Here is an 18637-nt window from a genome sequence, read left to right as displayed (position 1 = left end):
CAAATTTATGATTAGGTTGAATTTTTGTGTTTGTTATAGTTGTGGAAGTACCATATTTTTCTGTTAAGATCTGAGGATCTTGAATGATGTGAGCCACCACTGTGTAATGTTGCATACTCTCTGTACTCTGTTTGGTCATCTTAGGTCTGGTGTTCCACCCTCCTGCAGCTGAAAAGTCCTGAGAGTTAGGTTACATTTGCATTCATTTTACCCAACACCTTGGAATTATATAACATTTTCTCAGTTAAATGCTTAAAAGACAACTGAGAACAACATTCCATTTCATAAACAGTAATTTACAAAAACAAATTAAGAGACTTGCTGATCAAGGTCTGAGCAGCGTTCTGTCTAAATAGAAAGCAAAGGCAGAAGGCAGAGGAAGGAGAGAAGGGGAGAATGGTAGGGTAAACGGGCAATGAGGGAAAATGTTGAAGTTAAAAATGAAAGAAAGAAGACTGTCATCATGGCCCTTATCAAAGGAGCAAATTAAACTAGAACACAAAAGCCAAAGCACTGTGTAAGCAAGAGGATGCACTCAAAACACACCTAACTGAAGTTAAAATGAACTTCAGCTCTGGATGCACCAGTGATAACAGCCTCTCAGCAATATTCACCTGAATTAAATGTTTAAGTACTGTACATAAAACATTTCTGTGAAAAGGTAAATTAGATTGTGACCTGGTATAATGGTGGAGCAATAAGTGACAGATACGGGTTTGTATATATATATTTTTCCTAAAATTAGGAACTCAGTTCCACATACTCACTTTAACACCAAAGGTTCTGCAGTGGTAAGCCTTTATAATCTCTTTGACACCAACTTTCATGATACTTTTATTAACTGGTTTCATGACTATGTAAATTCAGCTTCACATCTGTGTACCTAATAGGATCAGATCAATGAATCTGGACAAAGAAAATGGATCGGTAGGTTGTGCTTTTTCCTCTTCTCCTTCTTCTTCTTCTTCTTCTTCTTCTTCTTCTTCTTCTTCTTCTTCTTCTTCTCATCATCATCATCATCATCATCATCATCATCATCATCATTATTTTATTTCCACATTAGCACAAGTTTGTAAAGGAGCTTTGCAGTTCAAGAAGTGTTTGGAGTTCAGACTATTGCTGTCAACAGCTGGTATAGTAGCTCTTCACATGCATTGACTTATCAGCAAAATATTTGGAGTGCCTTAATGATAAACAAACATAAAACATTTGGCTTAGTCTCATTTGTTTTAAATGATTGATAAGATAACACCATGTTATGAAGAATCAAACTGAAGATTTGGAATATGTAATTATAATCTCCCAACAGGATCCCAACAGGAGTTCCAGAGTCTTTTTTGAAACAACAGTGTTCTCAGATTACAAGACATTGACAGAAGTCTTAGTTCTGTAAGACACATGAAAAAACAAACAAACAAAAAAACAAAACACTTCAAATTAAGAATGATAATTACAAATAAGAGACCTTCCTTCTAAGTCTTTTTCATCAAGAAATGCCAAGTTGCCATTTAAAAGACATGAAACAATTTTATCAGATTTTTTTCCCATGCAAAATATTTGCACAGGAGATGCAAATAGCAACAGCACACAAGTACAACTGTATAGTATGCAAGACCATATAATAATAACCCTATTTGAGGAAGCAGAGGACTGCTTTTAGGACTGATTTTAGAATTGTCCAATATTACAGTATGGTCTTAATTTTCATGAAGAAAAAATCAAAAGACATCTTTTCAATTTTCTTTTACAAATCTTAGGCACTCCTTACAGATGTTCAAATGCTCAAAACAGAATTTGAAACTGTAATGTGAATCCACAAAAGGAAGTTTAAAGTATATTGATCGACCAGTTCCATATTCAAGAAGTCATGTTCTTGTGATTAATAAAGATAGAAATATATATACATATATAAATCCAAACTACGTGTGCTAAAGAGTTCTAAATCCATACATAAACACATGGATAAGAAAAAATTCATAAATAAGGATGTGATATCTCATTGATTACATTGTAATTTGCAAGCATAACCACAAGTCTGTAGGGTCCTCACTGTGCTCGCTGCAAATTTTGGAGCCAAACTTTAGGCATCTAAGTTTATAAAGGGCTGCTACCTTGTGGTAGATTGCAGTTGTATGTGCTTATAGAGATATTTGTAAGGATATGTCTGAAGAGATGGCATTCTTATTTTGATCAGTAAAAAAACTGGTAACCATACTAAAATACTCTCAGACTGAATGCCATAAACCTTAAGTTAGGCATGGAGATACAAGGCCAGCTACTACAATCATTTTAATTTTGGAAAAAACTTAGGGATGTTGGTAGGTCGATTTAAGTGAATGTTCAACAGCTCAGAGTTTGATTGTTTTTGAATTAGAATCTTGGGGTCTCAGCTATAGCTGTTATGTATATAAAAAAGTTAGTAATTTACCACAAAATATTTGTTTTTCACTTTTGATTTTTTACGTATTAAGCAACAACAACAACAAAAATGAATTATAATAATGTAATTTAATAGTATATCAGTGAGATACAAAGAGCAGAGAAATAACTTGAGTTACATACAAATCAAGGTCTGAGATACTACCTGCAAAAATATAACATAAACTGCATACAATGTAAAGCTTTTCCACTGAAGTTGTACAAGCTGTAATAATTCCATGCAACATCCAATAACATCCACATCAACTTGGCTCACAATAGGACAATAAAACTGTTGTTATTTAAATTAAACTATTAATCGTATAATACTTTCTTCATCTTGGTTTGATGATGTTTGAATTATATTTAATACAGATTTAAGGACACCTATACTTAATGCAATGAATAATTCTAGGCTATCATCAACTCTAGTTATTTCAATTTGATTTCCTTTAGTGTAACATAAGTATTGAGTCTTGACTCTGAAAGGACCTGACAGATACACAGTTAGGAGTTTTTTGAGATCTACTTTATTTAAAAAATACTTTTAAATGCTAACACTGCATTGAAATTATAGATTAATATTTCATCTTAACAACCTATATAGGAAAGTCTAATATTGTTATTCTGTCCATACTGATTAATCTGAACCATAAATTTTAAAACTGAGATGCAGGAAACTATGGATATTTATTCTTTTAACAACTGAAAAGCCTGCAAGGAATCTTTACAGAAAATGTATGGCACCACAGTGACACCCCCCTCCCCCCCAACCCGCCCTTTTTTTTTTTTTTTTTTTTTTTTCCCTCACAGTTAATTAAGTGTTCTATTTTGGCTGAGAACTGATTTGCAATACTTCAGATAGGATAGCTTTCTTTACGGCAAAGCAGGATGATGATGTCAAATTCAAACAAAACACTGGGAGTTAAGTTGAGAGTGGTTACTTTTGGGGGGACAGGGGCAGAAGAGTAAGCATACTTTACTTGTGCATGCTGCTGTGTTGTGTTTCCTCCAGAACGTACTTGCTGGGGCTGGGAGCTTCTCTTCCTCTGGGGAGCCACTGGCCTGCCACATCCCAGCACAGGGTGAGCAGCCTCCCCACTGCAGGGACAAACCAGAGCAAATCAGACAGCTTAGTCCCTCTGAGCACAGTAAGGAGCTGAAAAGAGTAGGGAGCAAAAGGGAGCACTGTTGAAAAGAGTAGGGAGCAAACAGGGAGAGCAGGGTGTTGCAGAAGGCATGAAGAAACTCAGGATGAGGACTCAGAGCAGTTTTTTTTACAGGTTTACAAAGGCAACATGCTGGAGCCAAGTCGGAGGACAGCACTGATGTGCATGCAGAGAGAGTTTTAACAGGGTCTTTCACTTCTGTCTTGTCTTACCTTGGCATTTTGAATTGTATCTGCTCTATTCAGGTGGTTGCCATATGTGTCTAAATACAGGCATCATTTATGGCTAAGTACCACCTGACTTCTGAATTTGTAAGACCTCTTGGTCTTAGCAAGGTACTGACAGTTTTACCTCAAAGCTTCTAATGCTTCTGTTTGTGAAGATACTCAGAGTCCTAGTAAGAGTTTACAACCTTATGGAAGGCTTGAGAAATAATATCAGAATATAAATGAAGATCCAAATGAATATTTTCAAGGAGGAAGTGCGCTTACCATCAACTGTCATTATTTTCAGTATTAAGTTTCGTTAATAAGAACCTCTGATGTTTGCTTAGGTTTTATGTATAATGTGAGGTTTGTAAACCAATGCAAGAAACACCCAGTTCCTGGCCTCTATTTTTGTTCTTGTTCTCATAAAATATTTGGTTTATTATTATTATTATTATTTTTAATTTTCACTATTGGGCTTAAAATCTTTTGTAGTTAAGATGTAGTGGATATATGAGTTTCAATTAAACTTCTTATTTTCTTCTAGTCTTATGTCATGACATTTTTCTTTAAAATGGGTTCATGTATAAGTCAACTGACATAATTCATAGGTACAAAATAAAAAAATCACATGAAGTTGAGTTTTACTGTTTTTCTTCTAAGAGGATTTTCTGGTATTTTGCTTGTACAAGCAACTGAACAGTATGTGCCTATCAAATGTGAAAGAAAAAGACAACATTTTAAAGAGTTTAGTTGGCATAAACATTAAGATGGGATTCTACTACACTACACTGTGGTTGCAAAAGAAATAACTGATAAAATGATAGTTCAGTCTGTTCCAGGTATTCCTTCCTGCAGAAGATTTGTTGCACATCATATCTGTGGGTAATCATGCTGCTGGTATAGCAGTTACTGAACTGTACCCCTTGTACAATATTTTACCTGCAGGAGGACTGTAATGTTTTACCTACATTCCTCTACTCACTGCTTTGTAATCTACACAGAAGTAGTAAAATGTTTTAATAGCAGAGTGTTATGATAGGTATCTTGTAACAACATAACCTCATTACTTTATAGTATATCCTGCAGAAAATTTGCAAATAGCATAATTAAAATAAATAAATTTCCCACTAAATTAGAGTGTGTTTTGCGACGTAGAAAAGTTCCATGCCTTCACAGGTCAAATAAACAAGCTAATATGATTTCCACAGATTTCTTTTTGTCCTTTGTACTTACGTGGAAGATTGTGACTGCCTCCCTCAGATATGGGCCCTGTTACAATATTCCATCCCATTGTCACACTGAGATGCAATCTTCACAGGATTTTGTGTGATAGTTTGTGTGGATGTCTTTGAATTACTTATTAAATAAATGTGTTTTCAGAGATTGGTGTTTCATGATGAACTCAGCTGCACTCCTGCTGCAAGATAGGCTCTGGGTTTGACCTACTCTAAAGGGGGCAAGGTGAAAGAGTCATCTGTCCATGGCTTTTTACAATGGATTTGCTTTGAAGCATGCTGAAGACCTTAGCTTTTCCCACAGTTTTCTGCAGGATGGTGTGGGATTTTATTATAGTTCAGTGTTGGTCATTACTACATTTCTGTACAAAGTGAGGATTTCTAATATACATGTTCCATGGAGCAGTTAGAAACGTGCCATTTAAATTGACGTAATTAACTTGTGAAAGTACAAATAGATCTAATTTATATGGCTGACAACTAGCACGTGAAATTTCTGTCCCTTTTTTGTATTTTACCAAGCTTTCCTCTCAAATATATCATAGCATTATCAAACGAGGAAAGCATTTTTTGCAAACTCTGATACAGAGGAGGGACTTGTTCAAAGAATATTTGATTTCAAAGAAGCCCAGACAGCTGTCTCTGAACCTCTTAAGAGCCCCAAAGGATTCTCATTAGGGAAAAAGCAACTGACTACAAGCGGAACACTGTTTTTGTAACAGATCTTTGTGCTGAGATACTTACCTGGAGAATATGTTTCTAAGCTATTGGCCAAGACCCAGCAATCACCCTGATACATATTGAGTTTTATTACATAATTTTCAAAGACACACTGCAGATTGCTGTGGGTTGAAACTTTTAGCATAGTTGGTCTGAATTATAAATTATTTCACCTTATTTCAAACATTTCCTGTAAGAACAGAGTCAACGCTAGCCTGGATAGTCTGCTTCCCAGTAGTCTTAGAATTTAAGCAGGTTAATTGTAGCCAAATCAGTTCTGTAAAAGCTCGGTTAAAAGTCATCTGCATACTGACTCCCATATACCACCTCCATCCTTATTGTTCAAACTATTCTGTTATTTATTGATGGCAATCATCCATGCTGATAATTACTGTCCATTTAAGAAAAATGTTCATAAATATTTTTCAAAAACCCCAAATGCCAGTTTGAATTTGATCTTTGTTATTCATGCTGCATAAACACCACTTTGAGCTAAGTTTTGTTGCTGTAAGTGTTCACTATAATTATAGAAAAGCAGCCAGGATGAATTTATTAAAGAAATAAACTTAATTTGATTTTGATGGAAGTAGAAAGAATCTAGCAAGGTTAAATGATCCAATTATTACAAAGAAACAAGACGATGTGGTGAACTATCACTAAACTTTAATAACAAACAGAAAAACGGTTGCTATGAGCATTCCATCAATTCTTCAACCTCAGCGAAACTCATAGATCAAATATTTCAATACAAGTGTTTGTAGAAAACTGCTAGATAGAAAACTGGTCAGTAATGATGATATCCTTGTAGATGATTCATTCTTGGAGAATTCTCAGTAAGTTTCAAGGTGCAGATATTCTCCACTATGGAGAACTCTTCTGAGTGGTTTTCCATGTGCTTTTTATTCACTACTTGGTCTTATTTGGCATTACTTTAAACTATCTGAGGGTAATGTTTGATGGTCTTATCTTAAATGTTAAAACTGTATCACAATAATCTTCCTCATCTTGAATAAAATATGCTGTTTACTAACTTCTTTAGAAGGAACACTTTAGAAAAACTATTTAGAATTTCCATTTGCATTTTTTTAATTATATATATATATTATATATAATTATGTATATTATATGTATTTTTATTTCTTCTACACAATGCTATTTTTAAATAATAAATATAAAAATATAAATAAATAAATATAAATATGATAATATAATATATATAAAAAAATAAAAATGGGGAAATACTTTTTCTTTTTTTTTTTCAAGATCAGAACAGTTGCTAATATGCAAATAATAATAATAATAATAAAAGAAATTATACAATCTTGTCTGTATCATAAAGAAATGTGAAGGAAAAAGAAAAAATAGAGAATTCTAGAAAAGAAACTACTCTAGAACTAGTTTATTATATGGTTTTCATGTTAAAAAAATAATCTTTTGTAAAAGAAAAGAGGAGAATGCTTCGTCACCATTCAGTAATCTTAGAGTTCCTCAACTAGTTGTGATTTTTGTGTATTCAGTAGCTTCAATGTATTTCTGTAGCACAGGCTTGCCTGGGCTTCTGCTGAAGCTTTCAACATTTACCATTTACGTCATTCTGTGGTAAGGCATGCCACCCTAACTACATTGCTTTAAAGAAGATCACCTTTTTTTTTTTTTTTTTTAACCTTCCTCTTGCTAGCTTTTAATGCTTCCTAGGTCTTCTTTATAGTGCAAGTGATGGTGAACTGGCTACCACTGTCCACCCCTTCTCCCCTTCCATCCTACAGATGGTTTTATCATACCTCTTTATAGTTCTTTTATTTTCCAAACGGAAGAAATTGAAATGTTTCTTTAATAACACATACTCTTGGTTGTTCTTTCCTTCCTCTGAATCTTTCCATTCAATGGAAATGGAAAGATTATCCTCCTGGAGAAGTGGGGACGTTATCTTGTGTCATTCAAGATATATGTCAGCCATCTGTTTACTGAGTGACATAAAATATTCTTTGTTCTCTTGCCCTTCCTTTTTAATTCCTAATGACTGATTTGCATTTCTGACTGCCACATCAACATCAGGTTGATGTTTTCATGTAATTTTCTGTCATAAACCCAAGATCTTGTACTTCAGCAACTGTGTTCAGCTTAGGGACCATCCTTTCATATGGAAAGATAAGTATCAGTCTAGGTTTATAAAAGCTTAATGTCATCCATGGTTTTATTGCGCAGTCCCTGAATTTCATAAAATACCTTTGCTGCTCTTAAGAGGTTGCCTTTGTTTTACTATCCTGAATATTGTCATCAGAAGTTCTGTCAGCCGGTTATCCTTCTTCCTGTGACATGAAAAACATGGACTCTGGAGTAGATCAATCCATTGGAAACCTCCTTCCATCATAAGAATTGACCATCTCTTCCTATGCTCTTGTTCCAACACACTAGCACAGTACTTATCCATGTTATGGCTATGGATTTTATCCTATAACTACATAGTTTTATTGAAAATATTTAGGATGTTTATGGAAAATATCCTTCTCTTTTATCTACATTCAGTTTTTGAACTCAACAAAGTATCACGACTAATTTTAAAATGTTAATAAGCACTGAAAAGGTAAATGAATTGTCTCCATGTTTCTCCAGAAGAAAATTTAACACTTCTGCCATATGATTCAATATAATTAATGTAAAAATATTATGCTGTTTCAAGTACTTCTCATCATGATTATGTAGGGTACTGGCTTAAATTTAGACAGTTGTAATAATAGGCTGTCTTCTCTCCTCTATGAAAATTTTGTTTGTTCTACTTAAATATTAACTATCTTATTTCTGATCAGTTCTTATCCCATGAAAAAAAATCCCAACTAGAACAATTTGAGATGATTTTTCTGTCTAACTATTAACGAAAGGAAATATGAATCTGTACTGAACATATTTCTTTAGGAGGAACAAGTAAAAAGAAAAAAATATTCATCATAAAAATGAAAGTCTTAGAGCAGAAACATGCAAGCTAGCATCTTTAAGTGTTAGAGACAGCTGCTCACTAGTAGTAGGCAGAAAAGTAATGTCAAATAGAAATGCAACAAATACAGGTGAGTATATTTAAAATTGTAGCTGGAGATAGTTTTCTGTAGGTCATCACTTACTGATGATTTCTAGAGAAAATCATATGTTATTACAGTAATGGTAACATGAGAATGCAGTCTTTTCCAGACTGACCATAACCAATTATGTTGTGCTTAACATTCAGCTGCTTTCCTTTTTGCTACACTTAAAATACAACATCTGGAGGGCCTCATTAAATGAAGGTTAGATAATTTACTAATAAACTATTTAATTAGGAATTTGACAGTAAGAACAGGACTAAAGCTCTAAAGCTTTTTTTTTTTTTCTCCTTACTTGCATTTATTATTGATAAAAAAGAAACCACAGCAGTTGCTGTAGTTTTTTTTTTTCTTGATCTTTGAAAGACACTTTTAAAACAAACTTACTGTTGTTAGAAAAGACCAAATAGAGAATCCACAGTTATAAATTAAAGTAGCACATTAAAATAGAAGAATGGTTTACCTAGCTTCTTTCTGCTTTTCAGATGATTTTGTCATTTTTTCATCCATTCTAGAAAGTTAGAAAATAATCAGTGAATTGTTTTTACACTATATCATTCTGCTCTCTTTATATCAGCAGCATCAGTAGGGAATTTTTTTTCCTAAGTTTTTACATATGACTATCTGACATAAAATACTCTTCAACAGTGAACCTGTCCTGCACTTGCCTGCTTTAGCATGTATTTCAATCATTTCATCATCAGTCTAGCATGAAATACCTCTTGCTGTAATGAAGCTATCTATTCTGGTAAGAATACGGAAAGGGCATCAGTGATGGGTATCTTTTGAGATGACTGCTCCTGTTTAGTATCAACTGGGTTGAGACCTTCTTAACATGTTTCAATTGTGATCTTTTAAAGCTGTCAGGATGGAATGATTTTCAGTCACTTTGTTCCAGAGTAGATTTAAAATCGTGTCCCAAAGGTGGTAGATTAATAGATTAAAACGGTAAAGTATTAATCTAATGCACTGTCCTGTCTCCTTACCCATAACTTATAGTATAACTGTCATATGATTATGGCAGTTCTCCAATGAAACAACATACCAATGTTTTGTTCTTTATAAAGAATTTCACTGACTGGTGAATTTTTTATTTCAATATATTATTCCGTATGGAACAGGAAAGTTAAACAAAGAGATCTTTGCAGAATGAAAGATAATAAGAGAATTTGCTTTGATTATTTGGACACATTTGATATTGATTTAATTATGTGTAGTAAATCTGAGTATTGGTTGGAAAAAACAATTTTTCTGGAAACATTTTTTTTTTGTACAGTTACGATTCTCATGAAGTCAAAGAATATTTTAATGCTAAACACCTTAATCTACTTCAGGTTCTTCTCAATAGCTCAACTGTGTTTACATGTGGAAACAAATCACTGTTTTATGGAACAGAAAAAATATTTTTTTCCTTCCTTCTTTGCTAATTGTGACGGAATATATTCTATGTTCACTTATTTGTTGCTGTGTAAATCTGGGAAATATATATATATATTAATTTCAATTTCATTTTATTGTTTTTTTTTTTTAATGACCGTCATTAGCTAAGGAGTTCCTGAGATAAAACTGTCTTTAAAATGACCAACTTTTGTACCTATTTTTAGAATTTTATTAGAATAGTATTTTAAAAGAAAGACACTCATACGTCTCTCAGGAAACTTCCTACCCTGCATTATGAACCGTCCCAGAAACCAGGTATTTTAGAAGCAATTGGATTTACCTTTTAACTCTGTGGAACAGTGCTTTGAAGTATTATGGGCAAAATGTAGAGCCTTTCCTTGTTTTGAGCATGAATATTGGCTGGAAAGCAAGAAACCTATGACCACAAGGTGCAGTCTGTTTTCAGTCAGTGGCTGAAATCTGCTGGTATATGATTGTATAACTGTCAGCACAGTTTAACTTACATGTTTGGTGAGATAAAGGCAATGTAAGTAGATCTACCAAATGTCAGTTGGCTTAAATTTGTGGGTTTGAATAATTCTCTCCTCTGCTCATACTAGTATTTCTTGTATATGCTTCCACTTTTCAGACATGTGAAGCTGTACAGCAAGATTTCATGCCACACATGTTCACTGATGTTTTTCACATTTAAGCCACCATTCTCCAAAGACATGTCAAGAAATACACACTGTTCTCATCTCTTGGTTCTCATCTCCTACAAGTATCCAAGAATTTGCATTTCTCTGTGTTAGTTCAGGCTATGTAAAGGACTCCTTAATGCAGCAGAACCAAAGCTCAATGCCTTATTCTTAAAGAAAAAAAAAATAGGAGAACTATTGGGTTGAACATTACAATAAACTGGCAAGAAAAAGTCTGAGAAATGATTTACAAATCACTTTTCAAACATATCAGAATTAGGAAGCCTGCCAGGGGATCTAAAGGAACAAAGGATGAAGAGCAGCACAAATAAGATAATTTTATAGTGGATATTTTTTTTTCTCTCTCTCTCTTTTTTTTTTTTTTTCAGTTTTGTTCATAATTTCAGTTTCGGGAGGTTCAAAAAGTACAATTCTGTTGGGGTGCAACTCACAGTATCTGCCTCAAAATAAAAAATATCACTAAAAGGGTCAGAGGAATAAATCAATAAATGGAACACTAAAAATTATCAAACAGCTAATATTCACCTACCTCGCAGATTTTATAGGTTCCCTAGGATGTGATAGCTGAAATATAACTGTAGAATATAGTTTCCTTTGTAGAAAAGCCCCAAGAGGCAGATTTCTATGAGATCGTTCAGGGGCTATTAGAAGTATGTAAGGTATGTATGTACGTTCCCAGAAAATTGGTAGAAACTACAGTAAACGATAGAATTAGATAAAATGTGAATAACTATATTAGGGGTTAATGTAACCATGAATATAACATACTAGGAAAGAGTCATTAGTTTGTTTCTTTGTTTGTTTGTGAAAATAGTTCTAGTAAGTTAAAGAACCACAAATTCTTTGAAGAAGTCAACAAGGAGGTGAATAATGAAGATCAGTTGAAGTAGCTATTTGGTTTTCCAAAAACAATTTTATATGCAGGTTTTTCCCAAAAGTTCTTGATTGATCTGTTATGAGATCAATCATTTTGTGCTCACATGGATAAATATTTTTCATAAGATGAGAAAAAACATGCAGAAATAAATATTCACAGTGGAAGCAGATCACCAGTGGAGTCTTATACACATTTATGACATTCAATTGGACAATGATCTCTGTAGTTCCCTTCCAACTGAACTATTCTATTCTATTATATATATTTGCTGTTCACTATGCTAATACATGATTTAAAAAGAAAGCAAATGGTGAGGTGAAAAATTTCACAGGCAATACTAAGCTAATCAAGGTTATAAAAGGAGAGATGCTTGTAAAGTAATGCAGAAATGTAGTAAACTTATCCAGTAATTCTCATGATGATGAGTGAGTGGTAGATGTAATGTCAAATAAAATTAGGGGTAGAAAAATCTGAAGTGACATTTATGGGGGAAAACACTCCTAACTTTGTAGTTCCATGAAAATTATGCTCAACACTAGCTAAAATAAAATAAAATAAAATAAAATAAAATAAAATAAAATAAAATAAAATAAAATAAAATAAAATAAAATAAAATAAAATAAAATAAATTATGTAATATGACAACAAATAGAGATCAAAATAGATGATGATACTGTTTTGCTGTATAAATTACTCATCTGCATCATGAGTATTGAATGCAGTTTTATCTTTTTCATTTTAAAAAGAGAACAGTGGATCTGGGAAAGTTAAAGGACAGCAGAGGTAATCAGAGGTGTGAAATTACTCCCATGCAAGTAAAAGTCCTGTGTGACTGGAATTTTTTTGTAATGATTATGCCTTAGGAAAGATGTGACACAAGTCTATAGTTTCCTGATGGGAAGGTGAGAAGAGCGGTTAGCACTGCTTCTTCCTCTGCAAGAACTTTAAAATCATCAAATGAAATGTGTTGTTGGCAGGTCCCAATGAGGAAAGGCAGTTTTTCTTATAATGTGTGGATAGTTGTGGAATTCATTGCCAAAATGTTTTAACTGCTAGAAGTTTACTTGAGATAAAAAGTGATTCATGGAATAAATAAATATTAATATGGAAATGTTATTTCTATCTCAGAAGTTTGAAGTGAAGGGTGACAGATTATCCAGCAAAAACATCAGCACAAGTTTGTCCTGATTCCTAACAGCTCCTGAGGCATCTTCTGACAGGTATTGTCAGAGAAAGGATTATAGGGATCTTTGGTCTGACAAGGTGTTGCCATCCTAGCATTTTCATCTGTTCATTTCCTTCCAGGCACTGGCTGCTGAGAAGCCCATGCCCCAAAAGACACTATCACTCACTGATGTTAGACAAATGGGTGTGGTAACTCAGATGTAAGGTTTGCACCTATTCAGTGTTCAAAGGCAGAGAGGTTGAGCCACATGAAACTGGTTTGCCATAAACTTGGATGTGTCAGTTGCTTTTAGGCTGAGTCTGATATTCATGCTTGTTTTGACTGCCATTCACACATGAAGAGAAGGAGGTACAGAAAGACTGAAGAGTCAATTAGAGCAATGCAGTCTGCTTTAAGGGGGAGATGATGATAGGGAGACCCACACTGATGAGTGCAAGAAGAGAAATACTGTCTCTGGAGTTAGCTTCCTATTTGCATTGGATTGCAGAGACACAAAGAATGAGGGAACTGTGAGCACATGAGCAGTCATGAACAGAGTTACAGTGCATATCTTCAGGCTGTTAACTTAATTCCGTATGCATTTCCTCATGCAGTTTGACTTCTATCCCTAATGCGTGCTTCATTCATAGTGTTGTGAGAGTAGGGAAGGAAGAGGGACAAGAATGGTCTGCATTACTGAAAGATACATACTGTATCTTTTCTGATTTGGCTTAAAAAAAAAAAAAAAAAGAAGATATAAGGGAAGGAAGGAAGGAAGGAAGGAAGGGAGGGAGGGAGGGAGGGAGGGAGGGAGGGAGGAAAACACTCACAACACCCTAAAAAATTATTTCACTGTAACAAGTTGGAAATTATGACAAATTCATATTGGAGTTTCTGAACAGAGACAAGAGAGAGAGAAACCACAGCTACAGTAATTTCCTGCACTGACTAATATGAAATATAATGGACATGTTTGGAGATGCATTAGTTCATTCAAAATATAAACATGGGCAACAACAACAACAAAGAGAGAGAGAAAAGGAAAGAAAAGAGAGAGAAAGATGAGCAAGATATCTGCCAGTCTGACCTGCAGTTTAATAGGGGAAATAACCTGGTTGAAGGTAGGGAAAGAATTGTTCAAATTGTTCAAACAAGCCTTTATGGTGTCTTCATGTGCTTTCATAGATGCCTGGGGCCAGAGCCCTGCAGGGTACTGTCAGTTTCCAGAGGGGCCTTTTTATATATCTTATTTCAGAATTAAGAAGGTGCTTCTTGATAACTCCAAATGAGCTAAAACATGGTGCAGAAGGAAGGTAACATGTACCAGTGCAGACAACTGGCAAGAGTTGAATGGGAAGAGAATTGAAAGGTTTTTGTTTTTTTTTTTTTTTTCCCTTTGTCAAGGGAGGCCCAAATAGCAGAAAGTCCAATATGTTTTACTGTTTTTTTTCCATGACAACAAATAAGGGTCCAGCAAATGGCAGAAAGCCAAAACGTAGTCCACTATCAAAGTATGATTTCTGTCATGTTAGGGAACTATATTTGATATAGCAATAATCTGACCATCTACTGACTCTGAGAGAACAACAACAACAACAACATTGGCTTGGAGCAGCTAAATATTCAAAAATTTCAACTCTGAATTTGATATACTCAAGACAGAAGTAGTTCTTTCTTTATTAGGCCAGAGTTATGTTACATAGCCAGAGGGGATATCACACTGGAAAAAGAAGAATGATAGGTTTCTTTGGTGGCTATTCTGATCTAAAGGACTGGGGAAGGTAGAAAAACAGTCAAAGTATGATTTTTCACACATACAGATATGTTTTGTGCACTAAACAGATCATTTTGGTCTAGGAGACACCTTTTTGTAAATGCTTGTAGTATGGGAAAAATACCCATTTTGTGTGTGTGTGTATATACTTTCTTCCCATCTTGATCATTGCTTAGAAAGGCAGTTTATGCATATCTGTTTTTATTCTTGACCCCAAACCACTTTGTTCCAGGAGCAAATGGCTATTAAAATCCTTAAGGCGAAATTCAATGGGTTGCATAGCTGAGCAGACTTTATTAATTACTTTTTTAGCTACCCTCACATTTCATCTTTCAGATCTTTCAGATCTTTGATGATACTATCAAATTACATAGGGTAAAAAATAGATCCTTTCAGCACAATGCTGAAAATAGATCAGTTAAATGGTGATTGCCCACTTACATTTTTTTATACACAATTTAATATTTTCTCAATTAATATGTTATACCGCTAAGACTTTATTAGTTCTCTATCATATGCTACTCATCATGATTGTGTATGTGTATCACCAGTAGTTCTCACTGCTTTAACCAAACTACATAAAAGAAGCAGACTGTGGTACATGCTTCAACATCAGTTCACCAGAACACATATGTTGGGTATTGGGAGGTGTTGTCTTATGTTTAGTCTTACCTAACATCTTGATAAAAAATCCAATCACTTGTGTACATACAAGACAGACCTGAAATTTTCTGAAGAATCCCTATCAGATTCATTTGGCAAACCCTTTTTTCCATATAACGAATTCTCTGGTAACTTCAAAATGTTCTCACTCTCTGAGCATCTCTTCACCACAGTTTTTACAAGGTTTCCTTTGACCAACAGTTTCTCTTTGCATGTGAGAACTGATGGAAGCTCAGACAGTGGTATCCCCACCCCTCACATTTGTCAGACGAGAGTCCTGAGCCCAGGATCACAAAGAAAAGTGAATTCCTAAGGAGGGAAGTAGGAAGCCAGTTGCATACAGTGGCTTTGTATCACTTCAGATCAGCTAGATGTGGACTAACTCCAGCAGGAAGATATGTAATCACATTAGCACAGTGCTGTGCCTGAAGGAGTAATCCCTGCTAGATTCAAGTACCTGCTCTGTCTGAAGTTATTTGGCTCTTTTGCCTTGCAGCTCCCCCAAGGTCTCTGGAGTGGAAAGCATGTGGGAGAGAAAAGAGTGAGAATGGTCATGACTGACTGATGAGTTCTTTTACTCTTATCAGTGTGGAGCCTAGGTTTATTGCTCTGTGCATTTTGGATGCAATAGTCATTGACTAAAATGCACAGGCAGCTTTGAACTGTGAAGCAAGAGCTTCCTCACTTTTTCTACCCCATATATCTCAGGCAAGTTACCTATTTTCTATACTTTGATTTTTCAAATCTCTGAAAAATCTTACCGTTAGTGTTTATAATGCTGATCCTAAAGTAATAATACTCCCTTATAACATTGACCTTAAAGCAAAGATTAACATAAATTGCTTACATTATTCATAGTATGTTGGTTTAGTTAAGCTTGGGAAGATGAAAATGGTATGATTATAAATAAGTTAATTTGAATGTAACTGTGAAGTATCTTAGAATCTGTTTGCTATTTGTGACTGAAACCAAAACTTATAAAAATATCATCTTGCTCTTACCATCTACTCAAATAAAAAATATCTTTCATTAGTGAAGAAAAAAAAAAAAAGAATAATAACAGGATAACACAGTCTACAAAGTGACACATGACTTACATTTGCAATTAGAATTTTTAAAGTTTTTCTTTCCAGCAGTGGAACCTGTGTTCATATGCTTGTTGGCTAAAGTCTTGGTATGATCTCCAAACAGGAAAGGCTTTTTAAGACATGCATATTACATTGTCTACTGAAACTGCCTTCCAACCCAATATACAGCTAAGACCCATGGTTTAATGTTCAATAACCTCAGAAACAGCCCATTTTAAAGTGTCTTCTCCTTGATTACTTAACTTTATTTCCATCTAAGAAAATGATTTCTTAAGACTGTAATTATTTAAAAGCACTTAAAAGCTGTGTAAGTTTCATTAGCTATGTAACCCTTGTATAATTTCTGTAGCTATTTGTAATATTATCAATAAAAGATGGTATTTAAATATTCATTGATTGATTTATTTGCTATTCTTTTTGCTAAGTAGTGGAAGCCATTTCCACAGAATAACCATTGTCTTGGCAGCAAGTGTCAAGCAACTGATCTTGTTCCATACAATTTCTGTTTTACCTCTGTTTGTGAATATTGTGCTAGTTTTAATTAGTCTTAAAATAATTTAAGAATGCTTGTTAACTTTCTGGCATTCTTAATAAACAGAAAAATTAAATACTTAAGGTGAGGCAGTGATTAATGTTACTTTTTTTTTTTTTAAACCATGATTTAAAAATATTTTGTAATTCCAAATAAATATTTATCATCACCAGCCAACTAAAAAAATGATTCTGTTGTAAGTCATTAAAAAATTTCAAGAAGACTGCTTTCCTGTAAGTATTAAGCATCATATACTGACCATTTGCTGAAACAGGCGCCATACTGCCTTCTGCTTGCAACTGGTGGTAAGTTGTTTCTCAATGTACATTACTTCTTATAGAGGTAAGTACTTTGGGCATTAGCAGTGTGAAGGACAAGTAGCTGTTTTATAACCACTTCAAACTGTTCTAGCCACAGATCGGTACAGAGTGTTGCCTTGATTCCTGGACAGTGTTTCTTAGCATCATGTACCACATGCTTAGAGCCACATATTCCAATTTCAGAATTGGTGCACCTGTTTAGACCTGCCCTTTCCCAAACAAACTTTGCCTCAAAATGCTAGGGGCTCTGCAAGGTGAGAGTAACTGTTTATATGAATAATTTTATGGCTTTTCACCCACACCCACACCGACCTCCTTTCAGCTACTGCACTGCCAGATGTATTTAATTATTGCCATAAACTGTAAACACTACTGCATGACCATTTCCCCTTTAGCAAGATTGTGTGTGTGAAAAAAGTAAACAGATTGTATAACAAAGTGTTCTCTAGCTGTCAGCAAGGGCTTTGAAAATAAAACACTTCCCTCCCGACTCACAATTGGCTGACAGTCGGCACATAATGAATAATAGCTCCTGGGGACCAGCAGAAAGATGTGTGGGAAAACTTTAATTAAAAGCTTGTCAGTACAATTTTACCTGGGTGACATCACCTGACTGAAATCCTGCTGCTGGGCTTTGTTGTCTATAGGATCGCAGGTAGCGTACTTGTTTTGCTGACAGCAAACAATTCAAAAAGTACTTAAAAACACCGGGGGGAAGATGCTCTGCTGCCAGTAAAATATAATCCATTTGTGGTGTTCTAATTTTCTAATTAGCAGCTGTAGAAGGCTTTTCGTTATTGTGGGAGGAGGGTGACAAACAGGTTTTTGTAGCTCATTATGTATGATGCCCTCTTGATTATGTATTTTCTTGACATTCCGTTCCAGAAAAGTTTGTTCCAAAATCAAATACATTTCCAAATGTAGACAGCTGGGCTGGAGCCAGAAGTATAGACCTATCATCAAGTTCCCAGCTTGAAGCTCTCTTAAATCATAGCACAGACTCCAAACAGCTTAAAAGTTCACAATGGATCAGACTGTACAATATTCATAAGGAATAGGACCCTGATGATAGTCACACACAATCAAGTCCAGGAGAAAATTCACGATGCCAGAATTGATTCTACCTAACTCAAGACAGTAGTGACCAGTGCAATGAGGTGACACTCATGTTTTCATACGCCTGTTAGCGGAACATGGCAGTGGGAACCCAAAAACCCCAAATTGGTCCTAAAGTCATAGTTAGAAGTATTAATGGAAAGAAACTCTCATATAGCACTGCTGAATTCATTATTAA

General features: G+C 34.6%; 1 protein-coding gene across 4 annotated transcripts; it reads right to left on the bottom strand.

The window, feature by feature from the left end:
• Window positions 1–269: 269 nt before the first annotated feature.
• Window positions 270–18359, bottom strand: LOC308191055 (uncharacterized protein). 4 transcript variants are annotated; one of them, XM_080583028.1, is made up of 5 exons: window positions 17283–18359; window positions 15861–15913; window positions 9289–9336; window positions 3402–3519; window positions 270–1183 (listed from the first exon to the last, which is right to left on the bottom strand). In XM_080583028.1, exons 1-5 carry the CDS (start codon window positions 17349–17351, stop codon window positions 1163–1165), a joined length of 309 nt encoding a protein of 102 aa, XP_080439154.1. In that variant the 5' UTR covers window positions 17352–18359; the 3' UTR covers window positions 270–1162. The 4 variants fall into 4 exon arrangements, 3 of the variants coding, with proteins under 3 accessions (XP_080439154.1, XP_080439153.1, XP_080439152.1); XM_080583027.1 differs by lacking the exon at window positions 270–1183 and adding an exon at window positions 1195–1387 and having other exon boundaries at window positions 3397–3519; XM_080583026.1 differs by lacking the exon at window positions 270–1183 and having other exon boundaries at window positions 2329–3519.
• Between the last annotated feature and the right edge of the window lie 278 nt (window positions 18360–18637).

Source organism: Anser brachyrhynchus (genome assembly GCF_964034855.1).
Source record: "Anser brachyrhynchus genome assembly, chromosome: 2".
Lineage (NCBI taxonomy): Eukaryota > Metazoa > Chordata > Aves > Anseriformes > Anatidae > Anser > Anser brachyrhynchus.
The sequence above is the reverse complement of the archived record's forward strand: the minus strand, read 5'-3'. Positions and strand labels throughout refer to the sequence as shown.

What these genes read in the sequence shown, in the direction of transcription:
- LOC308191055 (XM_080583026.1), bottom strand. Translation starts at nt 17,351, where the DNA reads ATGTACATTGAGAAACAACTTACCACCAGTTGCAAGCAGAAGGCAGTA. An exon ending in GGCGCCTGTTTCAGCAAATG is followed by an intron (nt 15,914 to 17,282) that starts GTCAGTATATGA and finishes TTTCCACTCCAG; the next exon opens with AGACCTTGGGGGAGCTGCAA. An exon ending in GAAAAGCAGAAAGAAGCTAG is followed by an intron (nt 3,520 to 9,288) that starts GTAAACCATTCT and finishes TTGTCCCTGCAG; the next exon opens with TGGGGAGGCTGCTCACCCTG.